This window comes from Hermetia illucens, chromosome 4 (genome assembly GCF_905115235.1).
Source record: "Hermetia illucens chromosome 4, iHerIll2.2.curated.20191125, whole genome shotgun sequence".
Lineage (NCBI taxonomy): Eukaryota > Metazoa > Arthropoda > Insecta > Diptera > Stratiomyidae > Hermetia > Hermetia illucens.
Window position 1 is genome coordinate 38,755,083 of NC_051852.1, and position 15,908 is coordinate 38,770,990.

Genomic DNA, 15,908 nt, shown 5'->3' on the forward strand with positions numbered 1-15,908 from the left:
CGACCCTCTTTAAGTCCACCCAACTACTGTCCTATGCTGACGATATCGACATCATGGGAAGAACGACCCGAGACGTACAAACTGCCTTCATCCAGATCGAGCAGGGTCGAAAATCACAACCGATAACAGCTAGGATGATGAAATCCGCACACGGTTGTTGTCAGCCAACAGAGCCTATTTCAGCTCACAAAAACTATTCTCAGGCCTAACCCGGATACCGGTTGTTGCGCTGTTGATGATGATGATAATTCTTTATTAAGGTATCAAGGCTTTAGAAAAAAAGATAGACCAAATGGCCACCCGCTAGGAGATTATGTAGAATGATAAATTAAATTTATAATTTGAATTGTTCTTTTACTTATTAGCTATTATTACACTAGGATCATTCCTCGTATACTCAAATTTGTTGAGAAATTCATAGGAATCAACACTTAGTTACGAGCCAAGGAATATAACGCAAAACTGCCACATCTTAAGCTATTCAATACTTAATGTTCCAAATATAGTATGTAAAGAATGCACCAACCAAACCCGCTCAGAACATACTGGATTAAATATTATGGAAGCGAGAATTAGGTGGAAGTCGGTCAGGGAAGGACTGATTTTTGATAACATCCGTTTCGTTTGTGTACTTATTCCATTCTCATCCGAGGCGTTTCTGAATAACATTTTTTTCTGCTCATTAGCGAAAAGTTACCCGGAAAGCGATTCCCCAACTTGGCAGACCAGTTTGCATCTTTATTATTCACAGCCGATTATTGTGTTTTAATAATGTTTGGATGGTTAACCTGTTTTCACTGTGTTAATTCCGTGTTAATACCCAACTGGTTTTTACATTCTAGGGGAGAATGATTTCGCATAGATACTTTTGACTTCCCGGTTCAGGTAATCTCTCTCTAATTTAATCAAATGAGGGAACATACAAATCTAATGGAGATTTTTCTTCCCAGAAAGTCTATTGGCAATTTTTGAATTCACTTGGGTCGTTACGTGGATGCTTATATGTTCCAATAAAAATTTAACTACCCAACATAGACAAGTGTAGTGTTTATCTGGTGCAGTGAGTACCTTCTCGTAAATTATCTTTACAGTCGCGTCATATAGGCCTTACATGACTGTTTTATTGTGCGTCTGAGAAAATTGAACATGTTACATGCCCGCTGTTAGTTATTTCTCAGCAATCTTTTTCAGTTCAGATCTTTTTGCACAAACTAAGGAATGACGAGCTCTTTCTTACTAGCATTTAATTTTATACGAATCTGTAAACTATATTGTGGCGTAGAAGCCACTCCACGCCAGTTCCAAGTAACTCTTGGACGCAAGCAGTTCAGTGCGTACAGAAGTAGTCGGCTCAGTTCTTCAGTGCTGGTGGAGGTAGCTTGCTCGATCAGTTTCAGCTACATGTTGCGGAAACATCTACAGTGGTGCGGTACATAAAACGGGCCTATCCCTTACGTGCTAAGTTTAGATCTAGCGGAACGTGACTTGCCTGCAATTATGTTTCTTATGGAATCCTACGGGGCCTGGTGATGACATTCTTTATCCAAAATTATTGTCGCCATTGTATCATATAATATTTTATTGGTTTTATTAAGTGTACGTGCTCTGAGTCACTAAACACAGTTCGCGATTTCGGTTTTTCATTGTCTCGTTTTTTCCTTTATTTTCTTTCGATTCATTGTTACATTTTTATTATAACGTATATTGCATAATTCACCTGAACACTCGATATCTGTGTCACATCCATATTTCGCTCTTGGGAAGGAGTTGGATGATTGCAAGTGTAGTACATCGAGCCGAATCGACCAGTGTAACTGAAGATAATTATAGTGTGGAGAAGAAAATTAACGGATATTTCTTAAATTCAAAATCATATCGATATGGGTGGCTTGGCAAATTGCGATGACGGAGTAGCGCTTCTGGTGGAATGGCTTAAGACGCAAGGACATCTACCGCAGTCGATTGGTAAGTTTTTGGCGTGAAATGTGCGAGTACTTAATATGTAATACATGTGGGTAGGTGATCACTGTATTTAATCAATCCGAAAAGGTCACTTGAATTACATTAAATTTTTAATAATGACCATGCGCCCTTCGGACTTATGATACCTTCTAGGTACACGAAATCAACTTTTTCTTCTGAATGGAACTCAAACTCGAAGCGGTTCACGGAAAAATTAAAAGATTAAAGTTGAATTGAATCAGCTCAATTAATTATTGAACCTAGGGCCGATAGCTCTTTTGGTCCTTTATTATCAAATTATGCAATAGAAGTTTTAAATTTATTAAAGCAAGGGTGAGTCGTTTTATAATCAATTCTAATCAATAAACAATCCGGGAAAACGGAAGCTTGACGCTTCAAATGTGGAGAAGTTAACCTATAACAGATACAAAAAACTGGCTGGGGAGAAGTAGATTCATGAATGGAATTTTACTATTTTACTCAAATGACAAGTATTCTCGTTAATTACGACGCGATCATCTCATTTGTACAGCTTAAGATGCAGTAAATTCACGTGAAATTGATAAGTCGCTATAAATTTGATAGTAATAGCCAGATTTCCATGAAATTGGCAGTATTGTGCGCGATTATGCATCTAAACTGTTGCAAAATTTGGTACTCCTAGCAAAGTGCAAACTTTTTATCCCAAAAGTTGTTGTGTTATTCACATCCTCTGGAGTTTGCATGTTTTTTTTTCACATTATCTCCTCAAGGATATTTGTTAAATTTTGCAACCAGGTGAAAGTTTCTAGGAGCCATCGAGTGAATAAACATTATATCTAACAACAGTAGAAGTACTTTTGCTTCCTTACTTACAATCATGAATGCCAGAATGTGTTCAACATAAGGTTGATTCCCGTTTTCTACTTCGAAATAAGGCCTCTCAGAATTTGTGCCGAAGTCCGCTGATATGCTAGTCGCTGAAAGTTTGCCCTTGTTCTTGGCTCCCTAACTCACTTCTGACTCCTTTAAAAATGTGCCTTGACTCCTCGATACAAGTAATAATAATAATCGTTGGCGCAACAATCCATATTGGATCAGGGCCTTGAAGTGTGTTAGAGCACTTCATTCAAGACCGAAACGGTACACCACAGTACACTGTGGGAGGCAATGTGGTCAGCATTGCGCTCGCCCGAGATTATTACCCTGATTTGACTCAGGTACTCATTCACAGCTGAGTCGACTGGTGTCCGACATCCAGTCACGATAACAAATTCCTCTGCCCCCAGCGAGATTTGAACCGCGACCTTCCGCTACGACAGCCCAGCGCTCTAACCACTTGAGCCATCCGGACACACACGATACAAGTACACAGTTTAATAGAAACTCTTTGATGTGCATATTCTAAAAAAGTTCTGGATCGGATTCTCCATTTCGGTATACCGTAAACGTGGTCCGGGTGGGATTGAGGCGCTTTCATATCACCGTCTAGCATACCAAACCATCATTGTTTTTGGTTAATTGTCTCAACGGAAATATTCACCGATGATTGTTAACACTTTGAACTTTTCTCATTTGCGTTTAGCATATTCCCAACATACGTACATAATATAATATTTGAGCGCAAAGTGGAAACGATTTCGTCCTCAGAAAGTGCCAAGATAATTACAAATGTGGTATAATTTGTTGCACACGTTCAATCTTCGTTTTTGTTATGAGTGGAGGTGGAAATCTTAAAAAGACGCTTCTGCGACAGAAGTCCGTGGGATTCTCACTCATTAAAATCACCCCCACTTCGCCGCCCATGTCCCCGCGGGACCACCGTGAAATATTATTTCGCGAGGAGGGCTCTGGTTTATACCAGAACAACTAATTCACGCATCCGCCGCGCTTTCCGGGCTCGTTCCAGTTCCTCCAGCTTTTCCTGTATCGCAGTTACTGTTGCGTTTATCGCACTCCAATTTGCTGCAGACCTCAATATTGCCTCCACGAAACTATGGGCTCCGATAACTGCGTTGAGGGCTTCGTCCACCTCCATCTTTCAATTGCGAATCTCATACAATGAAGCATAATATGCTCCGGGTCCTCGAGTCAGCAGCCCATTGGGGACACACTGGTGACTCATCCAATACGATTGCGGTGCAAGTACTGCCTGTATCCACCGTGTCCCGTAAGGAACTGTGTTAGGTGGTAACTCAATTCCCCATGTTTTCGGTCGACCCATCTCTCAATACACGGGATCAGTGTATGGGTCTAGCAGCCTTTTTCGAAATTAGCCATCACCTGTACAACTCCTTCCTAGTGGCTTTTTGGAAGTCTGCCGTCACTTCGTCGAATTCACCCTCTTTCTCCGGTAAAGACAGTGTGCCCCATTTGCTCGAAGATCCGCGGGAACCCCCGCGATGACACTGCCTAACGAGATACTGTCCTATATGCACTGCACACCCTCAGCGCGATTGGTTGGTATGCCGAACATACGCTTCGCTGGTTGACTGGTCTGGTTCCCAGACAGGAGCTGCCGATAAGCAGCCGATGACATACGTTCAACCTTACTAAATGCCTTGTTGGCTCGTTGTCTAGTCTAGTTCTGATTTGGTCGAAAACTAGTAAAACATTATTTTTTATGCCTTGATTGATTGATTCTTAAATGAAACCTCCACAGTTAGGTACTCACACCTGGTTCCAAATAAAAAGACTTGAATTATTTTTGTCTTCCCAAGTTTTCAGTATCTATTACTCTCTTCACAGTGACCAATTAAACATAACGAGCTACAAGATACTACCTTATATATAATAATACGATAGGTATATGTACCTGTTGCATCTGCATCATGCCGTCAGTAATTCTAAACCACACCGGCAAAGCTCTTGGATTCAACGTTCAGTTTCATGTTATCATTCCGTGAGTATTCATAATTATACGGGAAGACATGAAAATTAGTATTCCGCGCCAGGGGAAACGACTGTACTGAACTGGTTCTTTCATAGATTAAAGAAAATAGATATATAGGTAGGTAAGAGTGATGGGAGAAACTACATTTGGGGGCTCATGCCATTATATTTTAATTTTACTAGTCCTGGTTCTTTTGCTTAGCTAATTTTTTACCTGTTGTTCTATCCTGTGTGAGTAACTGGTAGTCGAGTTCACTAAATATGGAGGCGACCAGTTATACCAAGTGGTTCATCAACTTGTGCTCAAGATGTGGGACAGCGAATCAATGCCTGAAGATTGGCAAAGAGACATTATCTTTTTCATACATAAAAAGGGAGATATCACACAGTGCAGCAATTATAGAGGTATCACGTTGCTGAGTACCATCTATAAGATATTCTCCGCTACCTTGCTAGGCCGGATAGCCCCATACGCCCAGAATATCATTGGCTCATACCAAAGAAGCTTCACTCCAGGCAAATCAGCAACAGATTAGATTTTCTCTGTGCGGCAAGCGATGGAAAAACTGTTGGAATATGCACATCAGTTGCGCCATCTCTTCATCGATTTTAAAGCCGCCTATGATAACATATCCAGAGTAAAACTGTACACGGCCATGAGAGAATTCGGTATCCCGACGAAATTGATAAGACTGACTAGTCTGATTCTGACCAATGTGCGAGACCAGATAAAAGCAGCAGGATCACTCTCGAAACCATTTAACATCAACAACGGTCTAAGACAAGGGAATGTTCTATCATGCGTCCTCTTTAACCTGCCCCTGGAGAAAGTGATTCGTGATGCCGATGTAAATGCGAGTGGCACCATCTTCTTTAAGTCCTCCCAACTACTAGCCTATGCTGACGATATCGACATCACGGGAAGAACGACCTGAAACATACAAACTCTGAGATTTGGGTTCTTAACAAGAAAAATTGTGAACTCTTGGCCGCGTTCGAGAGCAGAATCCGCTGAAGAATTTTTGATCCCCTATATGAGGAGTGTCCGGATAGCTCAGTGGTTAGAGCACTAGGCTGTCATACGGAAGGTCGCGGTTCAAATCTCACTGGTGGCAGTGGAATTTGCATCGTGATTTGACGTCGGATACCAGTCGACTCAGCTGTGAATGAGTACCTGAGTCAAATCAGGGTAATAATCTCGAGCGAGCGCAATGCTGACCACATTGCCTCCTAGTTCCCTGTTACGGTCTTGAAAGAAGTGCTCTAACACACTTCAAGGCCCTGATCCAATATGGATTGTTGCGCCAACGATTATTATTATTATTATATGAGGATGGACGATTCCGTAGCCTACATAACGACGAAATCTATGAGCGATACCATGACCATCAGGTTGTGGATAAAATCCGGCTCAATAGGTTACGGTGGACGAGTCACTTAATCCCTATGGATGAGGATGATCCAGCCCGGAAAGTCTATAAGAGCAATATCTATGGTAGATAAAGAAGACGTGGCAGACCCTGTCTGAGATGGAGTGATGGCGTAGGTCAGGACGCCAGACAGCTTTTAGGGATATAGAATTGGTGAACCTCAGCGCGAAACCGAGATGTCTGGAGCTCCTTATTAAGGCAGGCCTAGACCGGATACCGGTACCGCCGTTGATGATGATGTTTATGGAAAGAAAGTAAGTCCAATTCATATTTTGAATAGAATCATCAAAAATGGGACAGGAGGAGCTTTGTTTTTCATTTAGAAGGAAACTTGTGGGAAAATTACGAAGGGTAGGGAAAACTATGAAGCAGGTAAAAATGGGACAGGAGGAGCTTTGTTTTTAGAAGGGAATTGGTGGTAAAATTACGAATGGTAGGGAAAACTATGAAGCAGGTAAGTGGATATTATAGAATGTTCCAGAAGCAAGGTTTTCAAAGTACTTCATAAAGCGGGCACTATAATGGTCATATCATAATGTCAAAATTTTAACGAACGTAAATAAGAGATCTCACTAAATTCGGTTGTTATCGAAATTGCTGTGTTTAACGGAAATTTAACGAAACTCTCAGAGGGAAACATTTCACGACGTACGCCCAATATAGACAGTCACATTCAATTCTCATTGGTAGATTTCAAGTCCTTTGCCGCATATGCTTATTATAGTTCCAATTTAAGGCTTCCAAGCCAATATAAGGGGAAGAAAGCGAGAAACGGTTACAAGGATGGATCTATTGCTGGCGCATGTATTCAAAACCAGCCGGTCATCACCTGATTTCATCTGATTTAAAAATAGAATCTGGTACTACACTTTTAAGTCGTACCATTCAATACCGACTTGAAGAAATGGCATTAGACCGAAAGATTTGCAAAGAAGGCAACCTTTTGAGCATTTCACCATTCTGAAGGTAAAGCGTTCTTCCAAAACTACATCATTAACACCATAAACTATAGGGGCGGTTCAGTCACGATTGCTTTTCAGCAGCTGGTGCTAGTCTTCTCTGCTGGGTCGCAAAGACAACATATGCTGGAGATTGCAGTCATACCCTGTGAGTGAAGTAGGTACCTAATGTCAAGCAGGAAATATCAATAAAGTGATAGTTCACGCACGCAATGCACACTTATAGGGTATAAAAATAAGGGTGAAGTATGGGAAAAAGTGTCGAAATCATGGTGTAGCACCCCTAATGAAGTTTCTACTAAATTTGTCGATTCCGTATCGTAGTTCCTTCTATTTCAAGCACTTCTTGACATCTTCTAAGTCAGAAACTGCTTATAATGAAAAGGCTTGTGACTACATACTAATGCTTTATATTTAAAGTAAGAAAACTTATGCTAATATCCAGGCGAAGCAGTTCATCCCTATTATTTTTTCCACCCTGGATGTTATACATTTAGGTTTTCTTAGATGTGTCCGGATAGCTGAGTGGTTAGAGCGCAAGGCTATCGTACGGAAGGTCGCGGTTCAAATCTCACCGGTGGCAGTGGAATTTGTATTGTGATTTGACGTCGGATACCAGTCGACTCAGCTGTGAATGAGTACCTGAGTCAAAATCAGGGTAATAATCTCGGGCGAGCGCAATGCTGACCACATTGCCTCCTAGTGTACCGTTACGGTCTTGAATGAAGTGCTCTAACACACTTCAAGGCCCTGATCCAACATGGCTTGTTGCGCCAACGATTATTATTATTATTTCTTAGATATGTCTGTTGAAATTTAAGTTAATAACAATTAAAAGAATAGAAAAAAGGAGATAATATATAACTATAAAAAAGAATGAATGGTAAATAATAAGTTAAATTTGCTTGCCCTTATTGTTTTTTCCGCCACTGCATATATTGTTGTTATTCGCCCTTTGTGGGGTATAGTGCGTCAACCATACCCACGCACTATTGCTTACGGTTCGCTGAAATGCATTTCAACTCTTCCCAGACTTCCCGAGACACCCGCACTTCTCCTCTACTAATCTGCACCAAGTTCTCACGGGGAATCTCACTCGTCGGCCATCTTGGGAGAGTGAGTTGCATTGCACGGCGTAGTCAGCAATGGAATTGTCGCCGTTCCTTAATGTGTGACCTATCCACTGCCACTTTCACCTTTCAAGCACATTGGCCAGGGTTTGCCAGCTGGTGCGCCGACTAAGTTCTTTGTTTTAAATAATAACAGGCCTTTCTGTCAATTTATTCCGTTTCGAACCTTAATAATAAAGTGTTTCTTTTATTTCTGAAATAAATTGGCTATTTTGTCGATGATCAACATGAATGGTAAATCCCACTATATACATATATAATCTTAAAAAATTTTGTCTACGTTGTGTTATTTTCGTCACGATTTATTTAGAAACAGGGTCTTTTGTGAGGACTTTAAAGCGCTTAATTATATTAAATAGAATATTCTACGTAGTTCCAACTGTGTTCATCTTAAATCTATGAAGATCTGGTACGACCGGTGCTGTGCCCACGACCCTTGGCCAAGACCTGTTTCACTGAAAATTTATCGTAATTCATATCGATATAGTCCGACCTTAATACTCGCATGCTATATTATCACTGTAAATTTTTAAATCTTAACTTATCTTCACTGATTTGGAAGGATTTGATATGGTGAATAAAAATATAACCGTATAAGATTGGATGGCAAGATTTATAGATGGTTATTTTTTTGTTGCTTAAATGATTTTTTATTTCGTAAATATCGTATTTCGGGAACTAATTCTAGGGCTCGTACTGATGAAGGGAGCAACCGCTTCCCGACATACAATATTTGGGAAATACATTACATATCGGCACTAAGTTTAATTCAGTCGAAGAGTAAATAAAATTTTATCTAATTTTAATACGTGAAATATTGGCAAATGCTGTCTTTCAGTTGTCTTACGAGATAGACCTTGACTCTGTTCTCCACACATGTACCCGTAAGAAACCGATAGTGGTAGACTACCCAACTAGTTATTGATATGCCCTTGATATCAAATAGCAAAGCGTTGATCACCGAGCTGTTATTTGATTGTATATTCCGGACGGAAACAAATCTAAAGAAGCATTTGGCCGGTTTTATTTTATTATCTATAAAAATCAATATTAGGTTAGGCCTAATATTTCCTGTTCTGTAACTTTTAGTCAATTAAATTTATCAGATCAGAAAACAAGCAACAAAAATCAAGGAAGTTGAATATCTTTGCTTTTTATTTTTAGTTTTATAATTCAAACGTGCTGTCAGAAAACAATAATGTATGTAAATTCTGGATTACAATCTGTTCTCATCAATTTAATTTATTTTAAAGTAGAAAAACACCATTTGAGGAAGGGAACTCTGTGGCCGTGGTTATGAATTCAAATGAAGTGAATCTATGTTAATGAGGATGATTTGCGGTATCATAAGCACAATAAATTACGATTAAATTCTACACTTTATTCGCTTTCGAAAACCTGTTCGAAAAAATTTCCGTTAATTAAATGGAAGGAAGTCGCGAGCCGGAACCTTCAGATATGAAAAGTTTTTCAAATTTCTTATGTAAGAATATACCTTTTAGTGTATATACATATTTAAGGTTTGCCAAGGTGTAAAACAAAATCTTATTCAAATAGGTTATGCGTCTGTCTGTCTGTCACACGAACTTTTGTCAGAAAAGGCTGCAGTTATTGGCACAAAATTTGATGAGGACAATAATGGTGTCAGGTATGTAGTGAATAACATTTTTCTACATTGAGTTTTGAGGGGGGATGTACATTTTTTTTCAATTAACATGGTTCTGTGGGGTATCAATTGAAAAGCCTCGATTAGTATTTTCAATGAAATTCTAACATTTGATGCCAAAGGAGGAAGTGGATCGTTTCTTTCATGGACTGATTCACAGAAGCTATCCAGCTGAAAAGACTAAAGAATATCACGAAGCTGCCACTATGTGGTGTTTAGGCTCCGATATTTGGTTAATCAAGATTAATAATATTAATATTAACTGCAGTTAAGATCATTCTAGAACAATAAAATTTTGCGGTAATGCAGGCTTTAATATAGAGCATTGTACTGCCAAATTTGCCAAGTTGTAATATGTCAAAATTGTCGTTTTTGTGTAAGTTTACAGCAAGTGAATCGACTTTGAATGCCGGTACCAGCGTACGAGCTAGGCAAATGAGACAATGAGACAAATGTCCACTCAAATATTCTTACATAAGAAATACACAAAACCTTTAATATCTGAAGCGCCTAGCTTCTGGTTTTCTACTTGTTTTTATCTTAGACTACGCACTTTAAACAGATGCTACCATTATACGTTTGATGTCTGATTTTATTGAAAGGGATAATTTCGAAGTGCTATAACTTTGTTATTTAATAATACGATTCCTACCAAACTATAGTTTTGTATACCTTGCCGTTTGTATCATTGCCGCTATAATTTTGTATTTTTGGGATGCACTTAAGAACGGTTCCCGGTAAATTTTGGAAATATATTAGTACAGAAATTGGGAATGGGGTATTTTGAATTGTAGATGTCATCAGATTTTTCGCTAGAATAGTTTCTCAGAATGAGTCTCTTCTTTAAAATATACGCACAGATAGACATATAGTCAACCGATTTTAAGGCTTTCTTTTACACATACATAAATGTGCCGTGGGCTTCCTACATTTGGTAGCAACGATTCGAAGACTACTATACAATGGTTTAGCTTTGTACCTATCATTATTCCTAATCAGCTATTTTACTGATCAGCTTGCAGTTAGTAATATGATCCCCATTTTTATATTCACGTGTTTAAGTAGCATTTTCTAGGATAGACAGTCAGGCAGACAGGCTTCTGGCCTGCTTCAACTATATCATGAGTAACATATACACTTCTAGAAGAACTTTTATTAATTGAGGGGGTCATCCCGTGTGAAGGCCAGTTTTTTTTTGGCTTTTTTTAGAAATTTTTTGTGAAGAACTGGATTAAAATACAAATACGAATTTTTCACCATAGATTTACTAAAGTGTTGAGCGTTCATAGTAATTTTTCCAGCCCGATCGCATAGTTAGTTATTGAAATACGGAGCAATTTATACACCCATCTCCATAAAAAGGTGTTTTTCTGCTGCCACGCTAAAGGGCGCTGTGATCATCTTAAAGAAAAAAAGTAAACGGCATTTTAACGTACAGACTTCACTACAGTCCGCAAACTAGGATTAATAAAAAATATTAAAAGCTAAATTTTTGGTACCTTGTTAAACTTTTTTTTGTGAATTTTGGTGTTTTTTCACGGTTTCTTCAATAAATAAAAATCGCAATTATCCTAATTTGCGGACCGTAGAAATATGTTTTGAATAAGTCCTGAAAATTTCAAAGAATTTTGTTGGATAGATTTTGGGCTATGGTGGCCTTTTAGCGAAGTCATTCGAACGTCATTCGGATCGATAAATACGAGCTTTATTATGGCGATTGACATAAATCTGGTATGTTACTTATCACGTGTGTATGCCCTGAGCGACAAAGGAGTGGGAAACACCTTGGCACTCCGGATGGGCAAAATGCTAGAAAGCAGACAAATAGAGGTACAAATTCTATTACCATGAACACTACTCAAGGCTGTCCACAGGGTTGAGTACTATCGCCACTGATGTGGAGTATGGTAGTGGATGAACTCCTGGACGTGTTAACTAATACTGGAATACAAGTCCAGGGCTACGCGGACGACATTGTTTTAATCTGTAGGGGCAAATAGGAAGATACTCTATGTGATAGAATCCAAACTGGATTAAGGGTTACTAGTGCCTGGTGCAGGAAGGTGGGACTGCGGATCAACCCAACCAAAACCACCATAGTACCATTCACTAGGAGGCGTAAGCTGGATCACCTGAAAGCCATAATATTACATGATATGGAGGTGAAACGAGAAACAGAGGTCAAATATTTGGGAATCACGCTAGACCAAAAATTACTCTGAAAGACACATGTCGGAAAGCCACGAGGGCTCTGATGACTTGCAGATCCATAGCAGGAAAAAAATGGGGTTGCAGCCCGAAGATACTACTTTGGATATATACTGCAATAGTAAGGCCAATGATTACCTATGGAGCGGTAATCTGGACAGAAAGAACCCAACTCAGCACACAAGCCAGGGAATTACATAAGCTCCAAAGGCTGGTTTGCGTGTGTATCAGTGGGGTAATGAGGACATGCCCAACGGCATCCCTGGAGGTCCTTCTGGGATTAACCCCTCTCCATCTGCACATACAGATGCAGGCAAGGAGATCAATATTCAGGATGGCCGGTAGTATGAGTGAGGCGGGGAGCTGCCTAAATCGAAGGAAGATTGATATCCTTTCTAGGCGGTATCCCGAATTACTGATACCGAGGGACAACATGACAACGAGGTTTCACTTCGATAAGAAGTTTGAAACACGTTGGAGTAACAAGGCAAACTGGGAGAGCGTGGCTGCGACATACGGCTTAAACCAGCAACTGATTACTTGGTACACTGACGGATCCCTCACAGCAGAGGGAGCGGGTGCCGGTGTCATTGGTCCAAGGAAAATGTACTTTGAGCCAATGGGCAGGTACACTAGCATATTCCAGGCGGAAATATACGCCATAGACAAATGTGCCTCCTTTAATCTGCAAAGGAACTACAGGGGACAGAACATAGCTATTCTCACCGATAGCCAAGCAGCGATCAAGGCACTTAGGTCCAACCATGTGAACTCTAAACCGGTATGGGAATGCCTTGAGAGACTGAATACACTCGTCTCGTCCAACAAGGTCTGGATACTTTGGGTTCCAGGCCATGCTGGATTGGAAGGCAACGAGGCAGCGGATGAACTAGCCAAGAAGGGAGCAGGGATGCCTTTACACGGGCCAGAACCCTTCTGTGGAATCGGAAACGGTTTCATGGCTATGAATCTAAGAAACGAAGAGAATCGGTTGAGGGAACTATATTGGGCGGGCCTACCAGGGATGGAGCAGTCCAGGGTGCTTATTGGGGGATACGAACCCATGCGTACAAAGGATTGCTTAAACCTCACCAAAAAGAACCTCCGAATCATAGTGGGAATTCTCACTGGCCATTGTCGGCTGAACTATCACCTAGGGAAGCTAGGGATATCTACGGACACTGTCTGCAGGTTCTGTGAGGAGGAGGACGAAACCTCTATGCACGTCCTGGGGCAGTGTCCGGCACTTGTGCAAAGTAGGTCGATACATCTGGGAGAACACTTAATACATCTGGAAGTGGGGAAAATACTAAAGTTCCTAACGGTTACAGGCCTGCTTGAGATACTATGATCAATAGGTACACTATAACCAGTAAAAGGGGCACAATAGTTCTTCAAGGACGCGGTGCGACTTTCCCTTAACAGAATAATAATATCACGTGTGTAATACTATAATTTCCGAACGACTCCGAATATAAAAAAATCACTTTGTCCATATGTTCTACACTATATCTAGATATAATTGATGCCAAAAAAATTCGATTCCACGTATCAAAAAAGAAATTCGATTCCACGAATCCGACACACGGGTTGACCCCTTTAAAATGACAATAAATTTTTCCACCCCCGTACAGAGATCGATTATAGGTGACTGGAACAATGGTTTTTGTAGCTCCATGTTTTTCCTTTTTCCTTTTCCGGAGGATTTATTTAATGGGCGCTAAATATCTCGATTGAGCTCTTGACTTCTGGTTGCTTATGGACCTTGGCCAAATGACATAAGATTTATGAGAGGAAAGCAAGCAGAGTTGATCTGAAGGTAATTGCCAACAAAACTAAGATTCTTAGTCTAACTGGTCGTTTCACTTTTCCAACTGCGTAAATGGACAGAGCATTGAAGACCTCAATCAAATTGTCTATCTTTGTAGCGTTGTTTTTGCTGATGGTAACGAATTTGATGTCAATCGATGCACTGAGAGCGCTAAATCTGTCTAAGTTTGGAAAGGCAACAATCTCAACACCCACATCGAGTTGAGGCAGTTCCAAGTCAATATTCTCTCTGTTATGCTATATAAGAGCAGAGCATAGAAAGTGACTACTGTTATACAAAAGCATCCAGCCTTCGGCAACAGTTGTTTGCCTTGTGTTATTGGGGTACTCTGATGGAAGTGTTGTTAGAAAGCGGAAGTGGAAGTGAATAAGTTACATATTAAGAAAGGTTAACAACTCCATTGCTGGCTATGCCACGTAATGCAATCCACTATTCCAGAATGGCCAACGAGTTAGCTACCCCAAAATATAGAGGAAGAGAGCAGGCTTACCGGGTAAGCCTGAAGAGAGCTGAGGGACATTTCATCAAATCGACTACAATAGTGCGTGAGCTGATTAGCATGATTAGTGGGCACTCGGTTTAAAGTAATAGAAGCTATTGCTCGATTTAGTGAAATATAGAAGTTTTAGGCCTTTTTTCGTAAGAAATGTGAATTATTTTCAAAAATTTGTTTTTGTTGTTTTATTTTTCTTCTAACTTTCGCCGCATCGCACTTTTAAGGCTCTCCTTTCAATATATTGAATAATGAAAGAACTGTACATGCTATCTGTTTATTGGAATCTCTCACAACTTGGACACTCAGTATATGATTACCAATTGTCCTCTCCAATAATGGCTATCGAAGAATAACCATTTTGGTCATGACATGTAGTTATTCTACATAGCTCAAATATAATAATCTAAATTTGACAAGATCTGGGTACGCTGTTCTTTCATAGCGGACCGACTTGAAATTTTGGTCTGATGTTTTTATAGTGCCTAATATCCTCACAGATTTGGAACCTCGGCATCACGGAACGCGTCTATGCGTTGTAACGTTCCAATTTGATCCTTCGGGAAGTAATCCAATTGCTGTTTATATACACAGCAGTTAAATCTGGACAAATAGACTGGGCAGCGCTGTGCTTCGCATTCTGGTTGATGTTTTTGATGATAAACACACCAAAAGCATTGGGATTGGAATTATTATTGAAGATATTGTGAATCGACAAGTGGCATGTTTTTCCATTGGTGAGAAACATGATACACAACCCATAAATCCATGTCCTTTTTTCCACATTTAGTTTGAGGTTTTTCAGGTAAATCAGTGGATACCTCCGTCGGGCTGGTTTTGATGCTGCTGATTTTTCTGGTAATATTTCACTCACTCGTTGTCTCGAAGAATGCCAAAATCATCAGAACCTTCAGGAACGTTGAACAACATTAAACAACAGACTAACCCATTCGGCTTCGCTACTGTAACTAGTTACTTCCTAGAAATATTGTCCATCCAGCAGCAATCATGGATAATGTGATAACTGAGTTGGACTAACAATACACGATTGACTTGTTGTAACATCAAAGTCATTAGATGCATCAGCTCAGCCAGCAACAAAGCACCGTTAAACGAAGTCAATTTGGTTATCAACGGCTTTGACCTGGGCTTGGCGCAGAAAAAAGACATGAATAATTTAACATTGGAGTTCATAATCTTACTGTATATGCACTCAGACTCGGGCGATCACAAATTCTGTGAAGCTTGCATCGATGGTTTATGGCAAAATGGATTCGTCTTGGAATTCCGATGGATTTCAAGACCGATAATTCTAACTTAAAACGCTGGTGACGGTGCGATGGCCGAGTAGGTTGAGC

The 15,908-nt window shown here is 40.0% G+C and overlaps 1 protein-coding gene across 1 annotated transcript in view; it reads left to right on the forward strand.

Moving 5' to 3' along the window:
• The first annotated feature begins 1,168 nt into the window (after positions 1-1,168).
• Positions 1,169-15,908, forward strand: part of LOC119653749 (alpha-tocopherol transfer protein-like) — a 29,370-nt gene continuing 14,630 nt past the window's right edge. The window contains exon 1 of the mRNA XM_038058678.1: positions 1,169-1,965. Coding sequence (XP_037914606.1) covers positions 1,881-1,965 — 85 coding nt within the window. The 5' untranslated portion in view covers positions 1,169-1,880. The remainder of the gene's footprint in view (positions 1,966-15,908) is intronic.